Source organism: Mesoplodon densirostris, chromosome 5 (genome assembly GCF_025265405.1).
Source record: "Mesoplodon densirostris isolate mMesDen1 chromosome 5, mMesDen1 primary haplotype, whole genome shotgun sequence".
Lineage (NCBI taxonomy): Eukaryota > Metazoa > Chordata > Mammalia > Artiodactyla > Ziphiidae > Mesoplodon > Mesoplodon densirostris.
Window position 1 is genome coordinate 62931417 of NC_082665.1, and position 20720 is coordinate 62952136.

At 37.1% G+C, this 20720-nt stretch overlaps 1 protein-coding gene across 1 annotated transcript in view; it reads right to left on the reverse strand.

Moving 5' to 3' along the window:
* Nucleotides 1-20720, reverse strand: part of LSAMP (limbic system associated membrane protein) — a 663395-nt gene that overhangs the window by 284050 nt on the left and 358625 nt on the right. Inside the window, exon 2 of the mRNA XM_060098969.1 lies at nt 12411-12643. Within this exon, the coding sequence (XP_059954952.1) occupies nt 12411-12643 (233 nt within the window). The remainder of the gene's footprint in view (nt 1-12410; nt 12644-20720) is intronic.

Here is a 20720-nt window from a genome sequence, read left to right on the forward strand (position 1 = left end):
CAATAATGTCTATTAATAATTCTGAGCCTGGGGCAGATGCAGTGGAGTTTTAAGGCCTGGATCTCATGACCAAGCCCCAGTTTTGAGGGTATTTGAATTTTATTTCAGCTTTTACTCTGGGTGGTAATGTCTGCATCCCAACAGTACTGAAAGGAGGAAAATTCCTAATCACAGGGAAGAGGTTTGAATATTGGGCCATCATTCTCATGTCCATTATGATAGTATTTCTTCTTATGAAATGACCCCAATTTTACCTCCTCATTCCGTAATCTAAGTATTTCAGGTGTTTTCCAGAATTTATTTTAAAATATTGGTTTGGCTAAAAAGATCGTTCGGATTTTCCATATGCCAATTCCGAACGAACTTTTTGGCCAACCCAATAGTTCTGTGATGACCACTTTGTACAAAAATCTGTGTTTGCATTTCAGAGGATTTTCTTTCTACACATTCACAGATATGGAATTACTAGGTCAAATGATACAAATATAGTTAAAATTTTTGATAGACATCACTACATTACCCTAGCAAAGTTTCTACTAATTTACAATCTCAACAGGGAAATATAAAAGTGTCAGTTTTCCTACTGACTTGCCAATTCTCGCTAGCCACATTCTATTAACACTTTCCCAGTACTATTGGTTTAAAAATAATAATTTATTACTGTCTCACTTTACATTTCCCTGATTATTAGTGAGGTTTTAAAGTTTTCCAGATGTTTGCTATTTTCAAGGATCCTTTTGTAAATTGCCTATTTATGTCCTTCAACAAATTTTAGTCATATTTTCTGTATTGATTTTTTCCTCTTTATTGATCTGTTGAAATCTATTCATATACCAATGACATTAAGGTTTTACCTGTTACATATTTTGTTTTTAAATCACTTTACCCCTCCTCTTAATTTTAGATATTTATATATGTATTTATTTATTTATTCTTTATGCTTTTTTTTACTTGTTTTTATACTGAGAAAGCTTTCCTCACTCTGTTCAGATACATATTTATTGATGGTTCTTTTAGGCTTTTCCTTTATTTGATAGACATCCCTACATTCCCCTATGCAAAGTTTCCACTAATTTACACTCTCAACAGGGAGTTATAAAAGTGTCAGTTTTCCTTTTCCTTTATTTTCTGTTTTTAAATCTTTAAGGGATCTGGTATTAATTTACATGAGTGGCTGTTCAGTAAAAATATAATTTTATTTTTTCTTTAATTATTCAAAACCATCTGTTGAATAATCACACTTTCTCCATGATTTAAAAAAAACCTGGATCTAATGTATGGTATATGTGGTAGTGTTTTATGCATTTCATTTATATCCACAGACTTGGTCATTCTTAAATCAAAAATACACAGCTTTTGACAAGTTTAGCTTTACAAAATATGTTAGTACCTAGAAGCAGATAAGAAGTCTTCCTGCCCCGAATAAAACAATTTTAAAAAGTGTATTGGCTATTTATGCTCACTTATTCTTGATAATTAATTTGATAAATTTAGCATAATTTCAATCAAAAATCCCTCAAAGTAATTTTTAGATATATAAAAACAATTATATTTATCTTGGGGAAAATTGTCATCTTCATATTATTTGTGTTGCCATTCAAGAATGAAGTATTTTCTTTCCATTAAAGCAACAACAAAAACAAAACAGACCAAAAAAAACACAAAAAACGCAATGGGAGAGGCCACAACAGTGAGAGGCCCGCGTACTGCAAAAAAAAAAAAAAAAAAAAAAAAAAGACATCCTCTATAATTAGTTCACGAAATTTGTGAGTATTTAATAAAATCGAGAATAGAGATTGGTTGAATTATATTGTATGCATTTTTTTTGCTTATTGGGATTATCTCATGATTTTTCTCCTTTGACTTTTTGATGTAATATATTTTATTCATATTATATTTCTTTATAATGAATTATGCTTGGAAAAATCCTGCTTGATTAGATAATATTTAATACAATTTTGAATTTTATTCACTAATATTTAATCCTGGTACCCATCTTAACTATTACTGTGTCTGTTTTTAGTTTTATTTTAAATTTATATCAAATTTGCAGAAAAATTACAGGATCAATACAAAGAAGTCCCATACACTCTTCACCCAGAGACTCTGTTCAAGTTTTCTCAATTGTTCCAATAAAGTCTTTCCTAGCAAAATGACCCAGTGTAAGATAACATATTATATCCAGTATCATATTATGATAAACTAGGGCATTTCTTCTGTCTCTTCTGAATTTCATGACCTTGACATTTATGAAGATTACAGGCCAGTCTTTCTATAGAACGTCCTTCCATTTGGGTGTGCCCAATGTCTTCTTATGCTTAGACTCAGGTTTTGATAGAAATATCACAGAAGTGATGCTGTATTCTGCTCATTGTATCCTCTCGTTTGGCACACGATGCCAAGTTGTCCCATTACTTGTAATGTTAACTTTGATGTCAGCTAGATTTCTCTACATTTTAGCCTTTTTAATTCTTTTTTTCCCTTTGTAATTTGTAATGAATACTTTGTGGGGAGCTAGTTAGAGATTATGTAAAAATCTCAGTCTTCATTTCACTTTTACCTACTAGTTTTAGAATCCATTGATGTTTCTTACCTGAATGAATTATTTCTGCAATTGTTGCCAAATAATTTTCAATTTGATCATTCCTTCTACATTTATTAGTTGAAATTCTATTATAAGGTAGAGTTTTCTATTCTCTTTATTTAATAACTATCGTTTAATTTCTATTACTATCAATATTATAATGTATTGCTATCATTTATTTCAATACCCAAACTGTCCCCGAATTGGTCAGTGGAAGTCCATTTCAAGTTGGTTTCTGTGTACTTTGGACATACCTTACTTTTCTTTGAGGACTACCTTACTTTCTGGCACAAAGGATGCTCCAAACTCACATTGTTCCTTCCTCACCCCAGCCCTGGAATCATCTATCTCTTCTAGTAGCCCTTGTTCCTTTTGGTAGAGAGTGATATTTTAAAACCAACATCTGGAGGATAGGTATGCTCATTGCTACTAGTGTGTAAGTGCTCTCAATGTGTGAAGCTAGGAAATACACATACACATTTAATCTATATTTCTTTCTTTCTAGGTATCCATCTTCTATTAAAATTCAATGAATAAACATTTATAACTCCAGTTTCAATCCAACACTACAGGGCTCATTTTAGCTTTCCCCTTTCCATATTTATACTTCTTTTCTCCAATAATAAGAAACTAGTTATCATTATCCTCAATATATTTACTAACTTGCTCAACTTTCTTAAATGTAGCCAAGGTCCTAACCCTCCACGTCTGCTTCCACTCAGATGCCCTTCTTTTGTGGTCCCTGGGCACTGTAGTGGTTGTATCCCCTTAGAAACCCTCCTTGGATAGATCCTGGCACAGGTTGGGGCTGCTTTCCCACTGTACTCCAGGTTGCCTAATAGTTTTTTCACTAAAAAGAAGGAAGGGGGACTTATTGTCTTTTGCATATTTTATCTGTCACTGAGGCAGGCCTAGGATTTGACAAATTTTAAAGAAAACTCAAATCATCTCATTGTCCAAAAATACGTTACCTATTTATAGCAAACTGAAAATGATGAAAGTACCCATATATTGAAATATATATATATATATATATATGCCATCTTTCTTGACTTTTAGATATATGAATTCAAAAAATTGCCTTTAAGATTTTTAAGAGTACACAGAGTTTTCTGTTTTGCTTTTTGTTTTTTGGGGGGTTCCTTTTGGTAATGTATAGAAAACATAAATGCTACAGATGATGATAATTTATGGCAGCTTACAGTACTATTTGAAAATATTTGAAAGAGTAGCTTTCCTTATCTTAATAGGTAAAATGCCTGTGTAAAAACTAGCACATCTGTGAGTAGCCACATAGATATCATGTAAATATAAGTAAAAATAACCATGGCATAGACTGGATGTAGCTCAACTATCTAGCAGATGCAGATCCAATACAGAATAAATGCCCACTCCCAAATTCGTCCTAATCACCATCAAAATTCTGACCAGAAAGTATTAAAATCCTTATTGGTGTAATGATTCAAGAATATACTATATCTTTGAATGCAGCTGAACATTCATTGGTCTGTGTCTTCCATTCATGGAGTCTGTGTTTTTACACTGAGCTAGCTCTGGGTACTAAAATAACTTTGTCTCTCTTCTCTTATTTTTCTCATCTTCAAGAAAGACAAAATGTAGGTTAGAGCAGGAAGTATGTGGATGTTAATAGTGGATTTATTTTAATAGCTAAAAGGTGGACTGCAGATACATATACAGAGCTTGGAGATTGCAATTAATTATGAGTGGGTGGGCTTGATTTAGACAAAACTTGAAGTCCTTCCTACAGGAGGACTATCAAATTATCAAATTAAAACTACATGAGGTAATATTTTCAAATATTTTAGCCCCAAAGTTTCACTTCTTCCCATTACATTGGCTGTCTGATTGTTGATGTGGATAGTGATGTCCTTAAAGTCTGAACCTGACCTATTAACAGCCAATCAAGAGGCTGTTGTCTGAAAAAATAAGCTGAAGAGCAGGAGAATTAGTAGACTTCAGCACGTAAAATCCAAATGAGAATTCCAGGTAATCAGTAAGATTCTCAATAATCAACAGAATTAACCCTCAGATAAAATCTAACTAAAGAAGGTTTTGAATTCTTTATTTCATTAGAACGTTTAAAACATGTATAGAGCTCCAGGCTAAGTTGAATGGGAATGCAGTGGCAAACGCTTTGTATGAAATGTTGTAGGCAATGTTAAGTTATTGAAAAACTAATCAATGCAACATGATGATAATTAAGGAAGGAAAAGAAGAAGGATGGAAGGGAAGGGAGAACAAAGGAAATAATGCAAGAAGGAAAGAAAAAAGAGATTAAAAGGACAGCTGCTTGGAGTTCTGGGTAGTAGATTTTGGTCAGAATTAGGAATGTTTAATAGGATTATAAAATGCACCCAAGAACTTAAATCTTAGAAACAGTAAGTTCTAGACTAGTAATCATGAAAAAATTAAATGTTTCATAACATTTGAATTTTCAATTATTAAATTAAGAAGGAATCTACAGACAACTGTAAGCCAATATGAATATTATAGGATTAATGAGATACAGGAAATGTGGTGGTTTTTTTTGTTTTTTTTTTTTGCGGTATGTGTGCCTCTCACTGTTGTGGCCTCTCCCGTTGCGGAGCACAGGCTCCGGACGCACAGGCCCAGCAGCCATGGTTCACGGGCCCAGCCGCTCCGCGGCATGTGGGATCTTCCCAGACCGGGGCACGAACCCGTTTCCCCTGCATCGGAAGGCGGACTCTCAACCACTGCGCCACCAGGGAAGCCCCGGAAATGTGGTGTTTTAAGTGTGGGAATTCGAAAAGAAAGACCTAACGTGTCGTGTCTGGTCTTATGAATCAACTTTCATATTTTTTCCCATAGTTATATTGGTTTAATTAAGGTAATTATGCAATACAGTTCCCTACAAAAAATGGAGAGATTCTCACAATCCATGTGTGTGATTTGAGTCATAGTGACGAGAAAACTTTCTGGGATTCTATTTAATATTATAGTGAAATTTAAATATTAACTAAGAAATGCATTTCAAAAACTCCAAAACGCTTTTAAAAAAATTATCTCCAATTTTAGTATATGCAGGTTAGGCTATTTTGAAAACAATGTTAACCAAATTAGAATAGCATTAAAAGAGAGCAAAAGACTCAACATGGAAATTACCACTCTAGTATGGGTACCGGACTCAAGAATAATGTAATAAATAAATTGAAAATATGATAAATGTTGTAAGGTATGGTAAATTAGATATTTAAAAATAAGATTCACATTAAAAAAATATATATCATCATGTCAGGATGCCCACTGTAGTGACATACACATGGAGATTCTTTTTCCCCCCACAGGTGAATTCTACCATTTATTTATGTTTTTAACCTCTTTAGTGGAGTATAATTGCCCTACAGTGATGTGTTAGTTTCTGCTTTATAACAAAGTGAATCAGCTATAAATATACATATGTCCCCATATCTCCTCCCTCTTGCATCTCCCTCCCACCCTCTCTATCCCACCCCTCTAGGTGGTCACAAAGTACCGAGCTGATCTCCCTGTGCTATGTGGTTGCTTCCCACTAGCTGTCTGTTTTACGTTTGGTAGTGTATATATGTCCATGCCACTCCCTCACTTCGTCCCAGCTTACCCTTCCCCCTCCCCGTGTCCTCAAGTCCATTCTCTACGTCTGAGTCTTTATTCCTGTCCTGTCCCTAGGTTGTTTAGAACCTTTTTTTTTTTTTAGATTCCATATATATGTGTTAGCATATGGTATTTGTTTTTCTCTTTCTGACTTACTTCACTCTGTATGACAGACTCTAGGTCCATCCACCTCACTACAAATAACTCAATTTCATTTCTTTTTATGGCTGAGTAATATTCCATTGCATATATGTGCCACATCTTCTTTATCCATTCATCTGTCGATGGGCACTTAGGTTGCTTCCATGTCCTGGCTATTGTAAATAGAGCTGCAATGAACATTTTGGTACATGACTCTTTTTGAATTATGGTTTTCTCAGGGTATATGCCCAGTAGTGGGATTGCTGGGTCGTATGGTAGTTCTATTTTTAGTTTTTTAAGTAACCTCCACACATGGAGATTCTTAATGTTACAGGTAAAAAGAATATTGGAGCCACTTTCCCCAGGGCTCAGGAAGCTGAGGTTAATCTCTGTTTTCAATGAGTACACAGGTTTATTTTATTTTACTTTTAATTTTTCTATTACAAGGCCCTAGTACCTGCTTCTCAGAGTTTTACATATAATTTGATGCCATGTCATATGGGAAAATGAGCAGGCAGACAGCATCAAATTTGTCATTGATTGCTTAGATTTCTAGAACAGTAGTTCTTGTTTTTTCCACATGTATCTGAATCACTTGCAGAGCATAATGTATTCACAAATTCTGGCTGCATTCCTAAGGCTTCTGATTCAATTGTTCTGAAAGTGGTTCTCAGGAATCGGCATTTTGAAAAGTATAATACACCAAACTGTTGACTTTTTTGCAGTTTATGTAAGGATCAGATGAAGAGAAATATTGCCTTAACACAAGTTCCTCCACCTGTGGCATGATCAGAAAAAACAGGCCATCATTGGAGGGTAACCCATGGAGAAGAAATGGACATTATTAATGGGAAAGATGCCAGAGGAATCTGTTTATTTTATTGAAGTTAAGGGTAATGTTTTCTCAATCTTTGAGTTTAGAATCTGTAAAGGAGGTGGTGTAGGAACCAAAATATCTGGCCTTAGAAATGGGTCTCATCACTTATTAAGTATCTCAAATGAATGTGTATATTTGAATAGACTTGGCTTCCACAGATGCAACAGTTACTATCACTAATCACAAGTGATCCCAAAGGTCATTATTGATTTGTGTATTTGCTGATGCAAAACTTTCACCTGTGTTCCTCATGAGGCAGGTGTTTGGAGATGTCATTCAGCTAAAGATTGAGTTTAGCGGACCATGCAGCATATTTATTTCAACACAGGTTATTTTGTGTGTAATGATCCTCTTGAACTGATAAAAAGAAAAAAAACTTACTTTCTCTCTGAAAAATAGTCACCAAAATAAGAAAGAAAATATTGGAGATGCTGAAAAGTCACTAACGTGGTGGGAATATGTAAAAAGGAAAGTAAGTTTCCAGGGGAAATGGGATGCAGGAGAAACGTGAGCGACAAACACATAAACATTTATAAATTTGAGATTTTTGAAGTCTAGAGAAGTTTCATGTCTCAACATTTTTTTTTTTTTTTCAGCTTTGATACCTGAAAATTAACAGTTTGGGGAGAGGTGATTTTCTTTCCACGGGACTAGGCTAGGTAAGAAGCCATACAGGGCCTAAGATGTTATTGTGAAAGTTAAGGTATTTGTCAATCTACCTTTCCTGTCTCACGCCCAAGAAGATTAGTTTTAGGAATATTGGGGGGTGTAACGCTTAACATTACCTGAAATTGAATGAAATTATACAGAATTATTTCCCCAGATGTTCTTAAGGTACATATTTCTTTTAAAGTAGTGGTTCTCAAAGTATGGTCCCTGCTGCAGCAGCATCAGTATCAGCTGGGGATGTGTTAGAAGTGCAAATTATCAGGCCCTACCCCCAGAACTAATTACTCAGAAATTCTGGGATGGGGGAGTGCCACCAATCTAAAATGGAATTTTACAAACCCTCTATGTGTTGCTGATGCATGCTGCATGTTGTCCTCAGACATCCTTAATAAATGTAGCTAAAAACTTAAAGGTGATGCTGGTCTAAGAAGCCCTTTAAAATCCTAAAGAAGTAAAGCTAAAGACTGGATGCTAAGGAAAAGGACAACTGAAGAAAATGGACTGGACAGGGACCTGAATAGCAGCTAAAAGAGCCTTCTGCAAGGGTAACAGGCAATGGGTGGAAGCGGTTTTTAGACTCTGGGCAGCACCTCGGGCAAAAGCAAGCCTCATGAGAGATACTCAAGCAGCAGCAGCAGCAGCAGCAGCAGCATGGTTGTTGTCACAGTGGTTGTCATCATCATCAACATCACCACCACCACCACCACCATCATCATCATCATCATCATCAGCATCACCATCACCAGCATCATCCTATTGGGTGAGAACTCATGATCTCCAGACACTGGGCTAGGGGCTTACATAATCATGTAATTTAATCCTTACAATTCATTAAGGAGGGTTTAAAATTTTAATTTTATCTCTATTTTACATAGGACAAAACTGAGCCTTAGAGAAATCAAGTGGTTTACCCCAAAATTTATTTAAGTAGCAAGAAGGAAAACCGAGATTTGAAGCCTGCTTTCTTAACTGCTATTCTTTAGTAATATCTCACAGCATCTTTGAGGTAAAGGTGGCCTCACCAATGGGCAAAGAAAAAGAATACAGTATTTATTTAATGACTAGTTAAGTGGGAGGTGCAGAAACCATGTATGGTGAGCAAGGAAGAACTTGAAAAAGTCAAAAGACCCTTATATTCTGAAGAAAGGTGCTGTGGAATTGGAGGAAAAAAGAATAGCAGCATCATTGATGTGGTGAAAACATGTAGAGTTGAGGCACAGAGTAGGAAGCAGTGTGAACAAGCAGCATGAAGGGGTGGACCAACTGACATAATCACAAAGTTGACTGTCCTAAGGGGAAGCAAATCAGCCACCTGGCATGAAATATCAAATGCCAGCATTGTCCAAAAAATCCCCCTTCATAACTCAGGCTTAAGGAGGAGACAACCTTTCTTTATTGACCTTCCAAGAACAAGCTTTGTTGCTCATTTTTCTTTTAAAGCAATATGGTTAAAAAGAAAACACTATAATATCTTGAATCAAACAGATATGGGTTTGAAACTCTTTCCTAAGCCAACAGGCAGCCTTGGAAAGCTCCTTATGATTTCTGAACTTCTAGCTTTTTCATATTTACAATAAAGTTATTAATACCCACTTAATAATAATATTATTAGAATCAAACGAGATAATAAATGAACAGTACCTGGTATTTTATAGGTCCTTCTCCATCCCTTAATATTTAGTTAAATTTAATAACTTAATATTAAGTTAAATTTAAGTTAATTCCACTTGTGCTGACATGGTATGAAGGTATAAGCAGTATGATCTAACCTAGTTCTAGCTCTAACTCTCAAGATGGCTGTGTTTGTAGCTATAAAAGTACATACATGGATAAGAAAAAAGGAGGAAGGGCTTTGGGCATTTGGCGCTAAGAGCTCAGACAAATATAAATCTGGTAGCTCTTAAAAAGTCAGAGCAAAAAAATTTCCATTCCAGTAGAAAGTGCTGCAAATTTGATTCCTGGTCTGCTTGGCTCCAAACTACTCCCTGAACTCTCTGTGTGATCTGTAGCCACTAACCTAAATCTAATTAACTTCTGTTTCCTCATCTAGAAACCAAGGAATGTAATACTCAGATTGCCCAGTGTTATTCCATATAGGACAATACACATTCTCTAGTTGTGGTCTCTAGTAGCTTTCCAATAATATTAAAGGCTGTGAAGGTAAGGGGCCTTAAGTAAACTAGTTATCTCCCTTCCCTCTGCCATTAAATGAGATAGAACTTCTTTTGTTTTGAGGTGTGTGTGCGTGTGTGAATGTGTGTGTGTGTGTGCTTGTGTTTTGAGGGAGCTGATAAATTAACCTATTTACATATGTACACATCAGTAGTTATATTTACACCCTTAAATGGGCTGCCTGAGATCCAAACCCTGGTGTCTCTTGTTAAGAAACTCAAGTGCTCTCCACTAAACTACAAGGAAAGCATTCTATGCTTTGACTGTGATAGGAACTTTGCAAGTCAGTAGACATGCCTTTTTTTTTTTTTTTTTTTTTTTTTTTTTTTTTTTTTTTTTTGTGGTACGCGGGCCTCTCCCGTTGCGGAGCACAGGCTCCGGACGCACAGGCTCAGCGGCCATGGCTCACGGGCCCAGCCGCTCCGCGGCATGTGGGATCTTCCTGGACTGGGGCACGAACCCGTGTCCCCTGCATCGGCAGGCGGACTCTCAACCACTGCGCCACCAGGGAAGCCCTAGACATGCCTTTTACAAGCAATAAAATGAAGCTGTCAGCCATTGCAAATGGACCAAGATAGCAGTCACATGACTAAACCGCCACTGCACCAGGCAGTCTCTGATGTATTTTACTCCAGTTTCCATTAGCAGAGAGGCTGCCTAAAATCATAATAAGGACACAGACACCCTAAAACACCACCAGACGTGGACCTGCCCACCATAAAGACAAGATCCAGACTCATCCACCAGAACACAGGCACTAGTCCCCTCCACCAGGAAGCCTACACAACCCACTGAACCAACCTTAGCCACTGGGGACAGACTCCAAAAACAACGGGAACTACGAACCTGCAGCCTGCGAAAAGGAGACCCTAAACACAGTAAGTTAAGCAAAATGAGAAGACAGAGAAACACACAGCAGGTGAAGGAGCAAGGTAAAAACCCACCAGACCTAACAAATGAAGAGGAAGTAGGCAGTCTACCTGAAAAAGAATTCAGAATAATGATAGTAAGGATGATCCAAAATCTTGGAAATAGAATGGAGAAAATACAAGAAACGTTTAACAAGGGCCTAGAAGAACTAAAGAGCAAACAAACAGTTTCAATCTATTAATCAGAGGAGCTGGGAGAGCAATGATTTAAATGCTGCAATAATCAATTCCGTAACACATTAATAGAAGCTACAGTCAAACTTTGCCATACAACTGACTGCATTGGAATCTTGACAGAAGCCCTAGGGCCATGCCTAATTTGCATTAAATTTACATAAAATTGTAAATCAAGAATACATTAACACAGCTCTAATATTTGTTAGTGCTGAGATCCTTCCTGATAGATGGATTGAAACTGCTAGTAGTTTGACTCCACTTGCAATAAAACTGTGCAGCTGATCAGCTTTGTTCTCATTCTGCTATTATGGGGAAAGGGACCCAAGAGAGCTATAGTTTGGGGGCATGCATATGCCATTTAGGATTTTCATCCTGTAAAACCATGACTCAGATGTGCCCTTGGAAACCCCAATCTGGAAGCAGATTATCCCTGATGACTTTGCAGATCCCCGTCACTGCACTTGCTCACAAATAACTTGCCATTAAATGGAGATACAAACTACAAAGAAAGCTAGTCAGCTGAAAGGATGTCAAGGCCTCTGGAAATTTTTATTTTTCCAAATAACATTTACCATCATTAAAACAGATAATTAGGGCCTCCCTGGTGGCGCAAGTGGTTGAGAGTCCGCCTGCCGATGCAGGGGATACGGGTTCGTGCCCCGGTCTGGGAGGATCCCATATGCCGCGGAGCGGCTGGGCCCGTGAGCCATGGCCGCTGAGCCTGCGCGTCCGGAGCCTGCGCGTCCGGAGCCTGTGCTCCGCAACGGGGAAGGCCACAACAGTGAGAGGCCCGCATACCGCAAAAAAAAAAAAAGCAAAAAAAAAAAAAAAAAAAACAGATAATTAGTGATATTCTTTAGACTGAGGACAGATAAAAATCAAATCTTCAGCAAAAGCATCCAGTACCTAACAGTATAATAAAGTGGACTTCACATGGTTTTGAGCAGTCTGTGTGTTCTTGTGTCCCTGTGGACACAGCTGTGGCCTTTGCTGTGTGTTTTTACACTCAGGGCTAAAAGAAAATATTCTCACCAAGGATATTGGCTCACAGTGGCAAGACTCCTCATTCTATATCCTCCTTAGTTCTCTCATTTAAAGTCTATCCTTTTGGAGAGAAAATACATACTGAAGTGCCATAACGCATTTGGAAGTATTCTTTTACTTCAGAAAGGATCATTCGAGTATTTGTATGTTATGATTATTTTCTGCCTCACCTCTCCTTTACCACATTTTTCTTATTTTGTCTTACCTTGCACGATCAAGTAAACTTGGGAGGTCTTGGGCTCATGTTGTGTCTGCACTGAGCAAGTGTAGGAACCCTCATCGTAGACATCCACCTTCTGGATTCGGAGGCTGTATTCCAGAGAATGGCGTTTCTCCAGCTCAACCCGGGGGTCCAGAGACCACTTGTCATGCCCAGCAAAAATGATGCCAGAACGGTTCAACCAGGCCACTTTCGAGTTCTTATCTTCTACAACACACCTGGTAAAGTAGAATAACAACATTAGAGCCTTAGCCATACATGGATCTGCATTCATTCTCCATGCAATTTGACTCAACAGGGCCAATCAAGAGAAATAATTATGTGCAGGATGAATCCTGGCTATGCCATTTCTTAGAGTCCTAAATACTGTCGCTATTTCTCCTTTAAGATCTAATTACCATCCAATGGATGGATGCCATTATATTATACCCAGTGTGGCAATAAACAATCAGTACGAGTAATGCAGGAAAATAAAGTTAAATGGATACTGACTTCCCACTGGATTATCTTCTTCTTGTCTAGGAGAAGGTCATTCACACAGAACTACATTTGTTTAAATAACTTTGAGAATTAGCCAATTGATAATGTGGCATATTTACTCAGTTTTGAACTGCATTTATTCTTTCATTAGTATTTCCTAAAGGCTTATGTGATGGTAGATTCAAGCTATGCCCCACCGTTGTAGGAATTAGACCGAATTTCAGAACTTGCTTCTGATCCTTCCAAGTTTGGAATGCCCACTCCCAGGAGTGAGAAGCATGTGAGCAGGTCCAAGGGTAAGTAGATAGGAATTGTATCAAGAAAATCAAAGCTAGTATCATCTTGCCTAAGTCTGGTTCCATCTGCTGAGGGCAGTAGGTTGCCTGCTGGCAAGACAGCTTGCTACCAGCATTTCTGGCACAATAGAATGAATTCAATCTTTTATGGTAGATGAAAAAACTAATTTTGTAGTTCTTATTCCAAGAAACATGAAGGACAAAATATTTATTTGAATAACTACTTACTTTAGAAACCTAAAAGGGTTTAACAGAGAAAACCATACTCCTTCAATTCTAGCAAGAATCTGGAAATGGAAAAATCAAGCAAAAAACTTCTCTCTGTATCCCTTTGGCAAGATTTATGTATGCCTCACGGGGAGATTGTCTCAGACCCTGTTCACAGCTGCACAGCCAGCTGCTCAGTACTCTGGGGCATGAGGGATGGACAGAAGGAGCCAGGAGCATGACAGCAGAACAATCAAAACACCAGAAAAACACTGTATTTTCCAAACCAAGTCCAATCCAAGTTTTCTCTCAGGTCTAAACAGTCATGCATGCACAGGAAGTTGATGCATGACCCACGGGTTGACCACTGTAAAGACATAGAGGCCAACTCATCTCTCTTAGAAGAAGGAGAAATGACATTTCTTTTAAAAATACCTCACCCATGGTACAAAAGGCCTCCTTATTCCATTATTTTTGGGTGAATTGAATATCTTAGTAAACATGAGAATTTTATTTAATTACTTGGGTGCCATGATATAAAGGTCTTTCTTTTCTTCTCCACCTATTTCTTTTCAAAAACATAGGTGGATTAAGGTATCATTTAGTATCTCCAATATGTGTTTTTCTACAATGCAGATATTATTGAGATTACTTATGTTTGATAATTTAAAACTCCTCTAAATAGGAAGGCAAAGCTAACTTTACAGATGCTTGCTGCTTCTCTCCAGACTCAATTTTACTTTTCCTCTTCTATTCTTTGGTGGCATCATGTCTCTGTCCTTGGTGGTATTTGTGGCACTTCTCAACTTAGACCCAGTTATGAATGAATTAATAGATTATTTGCTGTCTTCTTCTAGATCATAAATAAAGTTGTTGATGTAGGTCTCCTGTGTTTTTCTTTTCTACTGAGAAAATGGAAATTTCTCTCCGTAAATGATTTTAAGTCTTCTATCACGTTTATCCTTGCATTTTTTTTACCATCTACACAGCACAACACAGCAGTAACTACGTATGCTATTGCACAGAGGTGAACCTTGAATACTGTTTAGCCTGGAATAAGGCTCTAATATGTTCATCCTGAAAAAAATACAATATAACATATTTTACCTAAATAGCCTATATATCAAATAAAGAGAGATTTTGTCTTATTCATTATGGTATCTCCAAACACTAATCTGCTGTAAAATAGACCCTGGTAAATGCCTGTCATATGAACTAACAGTGTCATATATGCAGAAATAGGACATATGGTTACCTATATTCCACTCCCCATCCCAACTCCTTACAGCATCCACTAATGAATTGGGCAAATTTCCTTATCAGTATAAGGTAGAGTTTCTAAGCTGAATCTTTAGGGTCCTTTGGACACTTTAGCAATTTTTGTCTCTGGAAAAGTTGTAATGATCACGTAGATCATTATTCAGAGTTATTCTCTGAGAGAGTTCAGAACTATCTTATGTAAAGAAGCAATTGACTATTTCAGCAAAATTGCCAGACCCATAAAAATGCATGTACCAAAACAATACGTAATGTGGAAATTTTGCTGTGATAATCTACATAACATCTTATTTTACATTGTGTTTTATTCATATTTATTTTTTGTAATTTCTCTTTTACTTCCAAATAAGTGAAAGGTACACTAGAATATATACATACACACATACACTCACACTTTTTACTAACTCAACATAATTAGCCAACTCTAAGCACCAGAGCACAATGTAGTATTTTTCAAAAGGAAACCACTCTTCCAGATATTTAAAGGCTCTTTTTTAAAGTAGTTAATAGTTCAGAGTAAATGTGTTGACTCTGTAAACTAGAAAATAATCTTTCTACAACATGGCTAGAACATTCATACTGAAAAATGAGCACAAAGTCTCACAATTTCAGAATTAATTTAACATTAAAAATGTTTAAATCTTGATTTAAGGTGGCAACTATTTTAAGCCATAAGAAGTGCACATAAGAAAAAAGATGGTCAGAGTCAAAATATAGTCTCAATTACACAAAAGTGTAGCACTTTTGTTTGTTAAATGAAAATAACCAGTCATATAGGGTAGTCACAGATGTCTAGCTATTCGGAAATGAGGAAATGATGATTAAAGGCAGACCCAGGTTCCAGCATGCACTGACTGGCCAATAAGCATCATGAGCTTGCATCTAGAAGGTAAGTGGCTTAAATGTGCATTAGGCATGCCTGTGGAGTCAATGAGAATTCTCATGCCCCACCATCGTAAGATGGTAATGAATTATCCCTCACCCACAATGCTGCTTCAGTACCAGACATTCTAGTTCAAAACTAAATACCTAGTGACTTTATCTTCAAAGTCAGCTTTGGCCAAAGCAGGGAAAGGATAAAGAGATAAATTTTAAAAATCTGTATTGTTATGTGTTGTTTGGATTTAATAGAATGTTTCCTTCAGGAGCTCAGGGTAGGCAAATCATTCCAGGATTTAGAAAGGACAACATGGTAAAGAGAGTCGGTGTTGGTGCCAAGAGGAGAGGGCAGAGAATGACCGTCCACTCTAGGTGGGATTTCTGGCAGACAGCTGAGGACATGGGGATATAATACAAAGTGTCACGTCTCCAGGAAATCTCCTCTGATTAGTGTCCCATCCTTTTACTTTGCTCCTTCTTATGATCCCATTGTACTCCACACTGAATTAGTTATCTTACTTATCTTTCCTCATAAGTTTATTAATGAGAGTGACCCTCAAGAATTCACCCATGGAACCTTAATGGAGCCAACAGCATAACCCACCGTGTACACAGTAGGCACTCACTGAAATGTGGGATAAATCAACTGAATTTAACAAACTACTATTAGATCAATTATCAAATATTTGTTAATTCTCTAATAGGTGCAGGATAGGTGATAACTATTTTAACTTTTCTTAAGTAATGATTAAAATGATCAGACACATAAGGAAAATTTAAAGTGAATTATTGAGTGTGACATTAACATGAAATCAAAGGAGAGAAAAAATTGTTCCCAGTGAAGATAGATCATTCCTGGGAATTAAATAATCTATATCACACACGAAAAACAGTGAAAAGACATGTAAAGCACTAGATAAACATTTAGTGAGTTGCCCACTTTAATCATGAAGCCACAAATATCAGGTGGGTTACTTACCTTAACCATGAACCTATGATTTTTTTAAAAAAAAAAATCAGCTTTAAAAAAATAACAGGAAAGTCAAGCAATCAAATTTCTAACTTCCCTGTTCAGTATGTCTGAATCCATAAAACTGTCACAAAAAATCAATGCACCCATAAAAATCCCAAGCATCGGATCTCGGTGAGTACTTTACACCAAGTATATTATGCACACTTATACAAATAGGTACATTGACAATTCCACTCATACTACATTAAGTCTGGGGATTATGCTTCCAAAGTGATTAATATAATTGGAGGCATAAAAGAAATGCTAAATTTGGTGTGTACCAATAGATAGCTTAATCGCATATTTACTGACAGTATATCCTTGATGTAAGTGATACACATCTAACAGATATTAATCCTGTTCAACTGCTACTAGATACATCTCATTTTTCAGAAGCATTACTGGCCACTAAAAATGGAACAAGTTAGTATTAGAATTTATCCAAACTTTCCTCTGCTTCTTAAGAGTATAATCTGGCATTTATTCATGAATAACAAATAAATACATTTTGCTTAGTTTCTCACCAGCTATCTATCTTCATACTGTTTAATTATAAGGACTGGGGAAAGTGTAACTGGATGGGTGAGAGATTTATTTCTTAAATTAAGAAAGAACAGTTAGATGACTGGTTCTCAACTGGGGGCAATCTGTACTTCCAGATGGTATTTGGCAATATCTGAAGACATTTTTTGAATGTCACAACTGGAAGTGGGAGGTTGCTACTGGCATCTGGTGGGTAGAGGCCAAGGATGCGGCTAAACATCCTACAATGCAAAGGACAGCCCAACAACAAAGATATATCCCATTTAAAATGTTGTCAGGTTTGAAGTTGAAAACCCCGAGTTAGACCTTGGTCTCTTGGTTTAAATATCTGGAAGCATAGGTCAAACATCTACGGTGCAATACTGTTTTTTCATAAGCATATGCTTCTTAATTTATAAGCACTCAATTGCCACCAGTAAAGTCCTTGAATTATAAGTTCATGACACAGACACTACAATGAAGTCTACTGGTACCCTGCTTGTAAGTTAGTTGTTAATGAATCATGCCCCTTTGTTGTGTTTTAGAATCTGAATTATATAACACTATACTCTTGTACATTGTTAATAGTACAGGAGAAAGCTATAACTTAGTTCTTTCCTAAATTAATGCTGGAGAAATCATTTAACCTTAGTGTTTTGGGTTTTTTCCCCATGTATAAAAATGGGTCAGTAATACTTAGGACAAGTAAGGGACAATCAACTCAGTTGGGGCAAATTTGACTTTTTAAGGAAATAATTAGCCTTTATTCATAGAAAAGCTATTTTTTTAAATTAACTTTTACTATTTTTTTCACATTTGTGATTCTCTCTCTTTTGTAAGATGTGGATTGATTCAAGATATGGATGGGAAGGAAGTCTTCAGGAGTGTGTTGACTCGTTATTTTGATGCTTTTTGCTTTATAACTTTAACCCTACAAATAAAACCCTTAGTGAATCAACAAAACTAACATAGACTCATTTTCCTCTAGAAGGAAAGACACTTGGTCTGGAAATTAATGCGGTACATTCCCGGCATTAAAGTGTGGCATCAGGAAATGTTCTAAGCAGAGGATGCAGTAAATTATCAGAAATATCCCAAATTCTCCTGAGTCAAAAGTCATTAGTCTGACTTAATCTTATTATTTTAAGTATAATGAAGTCTAGCAACACATGTGCAAACACATTAAAAAACACTAAATTAGTTAAAAGCCAAATTTAAAGAATTTTGAATTATCAAACATTTTGGATCATCTCTGCTTTATTACCATGTTCTAAGATTAAACTCAGAAAGAAATAAGAGAATTGTGGGGCTTCACTGCTGACCCTTAGGCAGTCCTGCTTCCCTTTCCTGCAAGCAGAAGTTTCAGTTTTCTAGCTGCCTTGCTCCCATCTCTACTTCTTTTCAGACTTGACTTCTGGCTTTGACCATTGCCTGTTCTCTTATACCTGTGCATATCTGCTCTCTTAAACTTGAACTTGTTTAGGTAGAAACTGATCCTAGGTTCATGATGGTTTATTTTCCTAGATTCATCCTGAATTTTAGTCCAATTAACACCATTTAAAAATGAAAGCAACTCTATTATAAGATAATCTCCCCCACCATAGGTCCTTTGTATACATTCATGTACAAGCCCCTGATGCACACATATATATGTACACACAGTAGTGATGGATGTTCAAAACGGCGAGAACACAGAGGTAGTAAGGCACAGGAATCCGATTCATGTGAATCTATTGCTGGTCACTATGATTCACTAATCTGCATAGTATTGATGGCATGTTGGGGTAAAAGACATACACTGTTTAGTTCCTGAAGGTAACTGATTTTGGTTCTGACCTTCAGTCTATTTCCTGTTGGAAAACAAGTAAGTCATTTAGTCTTTCTGTATCTTAGTTTTTTCATAAATAAAATGAGGCTAATGATACTTTCCCCAGCCTCTCAGAACAAATCTTAGCGTAGTTCTATGAATAAAATGACATGATGTACATTGAAACATTTCATAAGATGTAAAACAATATCTATGTTTATACTCTCCCATGGTAGAGTATAGTAGATAAAAAGGAAATAGTCATATACAGGGATGGCTATAAGGAAAATAGTGATTTATTCAAGTCATTCAAAAACTTTATCTCTGTATAGAATGACATTCACTAAATATGTATCAGATCAACCATGTATTTCTTTAAATTCTCAATTTGCATTAGTTATTTGCATGTGCTATACGGACAAAGCACCCTTTCTGCGACTGGGTTACTACCTGTTAGAATAAATTCATCATCTATATGAGCAAAAAAACCAAAAAACAAAAAATCCACAGTGGCAAACAGTAAAGCCAGGACAGTCTATGTCATTCGTGGAGTACTGTGTCATTCGTGGAATAAAACGTACTCCCTAGGGCTTCCCTGGTGACACAGTGGTTGAGAGTCTGCCTGCCGATGCAGGGGACATGGGTTCGTGTCCCGGTCTGGGAAGATCCCACATGCCATGGAGCGGCTGGGCCCGTGAGCCATGGCCGCTGGGCCTGCACATCCAGAGCCTGTGCTCCGCAACGGGAGAGGCCACAACAGTGAGAGGCCAGCGTACTGCAAAAAAAAAAAAAAAAAAAAAAAAAAAGTACTCCCTGGACAGGCTTTTTGTCTCTTATTATCACTAGGCAGCACCTTGTCTAGCTATATATGCATTCTCATATATGCCTATGTATGATGTATGTATTGCTGTACTTTCAGGTTCATATTCTTGAAGGAGCATAAACACATATTCCATGCAGATGGTGCAGGTGAGAGGAGAGGGGCAAGTAGAGGAGGAGCAGAACTACCAAATTAAGAGTTGAGTACATGTCAAAGGTCAATTCTAGGACAATCTGTGCTTCTCTGGTTGCCACATCAACTGTATCATCTCTACATTTACATAGAAAATGAAAAAGAGGAAGACAAAAATTCTGAAAGGAAAATTTGAGACTGGGACCAGGAGAAAACTGATTTCTATCCCAGTCACAGCTGGAGTTCCGATCAGTCCCAGGAATATTTATAAGAGGTTGGAAACAGCTCTTCTAGGTTTTTTTTTTTGTTTTTTTTTTTAACGGTACGCGGGCCTCTCACTGTTGTGGCCTCTCCCATTGCAGATCACAGGCTCTGGATGCGCGGGCTCAGTGGCCGTGGCTCACGGGCCCAGCTGCTCCGCGGCATGTGGGATCTTCCCGGACCGGGACACGAACCCGTATCCCCTGCATCAGCAGGCGGACTCTCAACCACTGCACCACCAGGGAAGCCCTCTTCTAGGTTCTTTTGAAGAATCTTGGTCCCTTTAGAAAATAACTCATCACCCTTATCACACCATAACTCAAGATTCCTCATTTTCTTGTCAGTGGTGGGATGGAAAAGCCATGAGTTCTGCAGTTTAATAGCTTTAGGCAAGTTGCTTAGCGAGAAATGTAGCATGGTGGGTGGTTACAAGTTTAGGCTGATAAGCCAGTTTCCTGCTCTGCATTCTAGCTCCAACACATACTTACTCTGTGATCTTGGGACACTTGCTTAACCTCTCTGGGCCTGGGTTTTCTCATCTGCAAAACGAAAACTTCATTTTCATTCAACTACCCAGTTGTAATGTTTAAATGGGTTAATT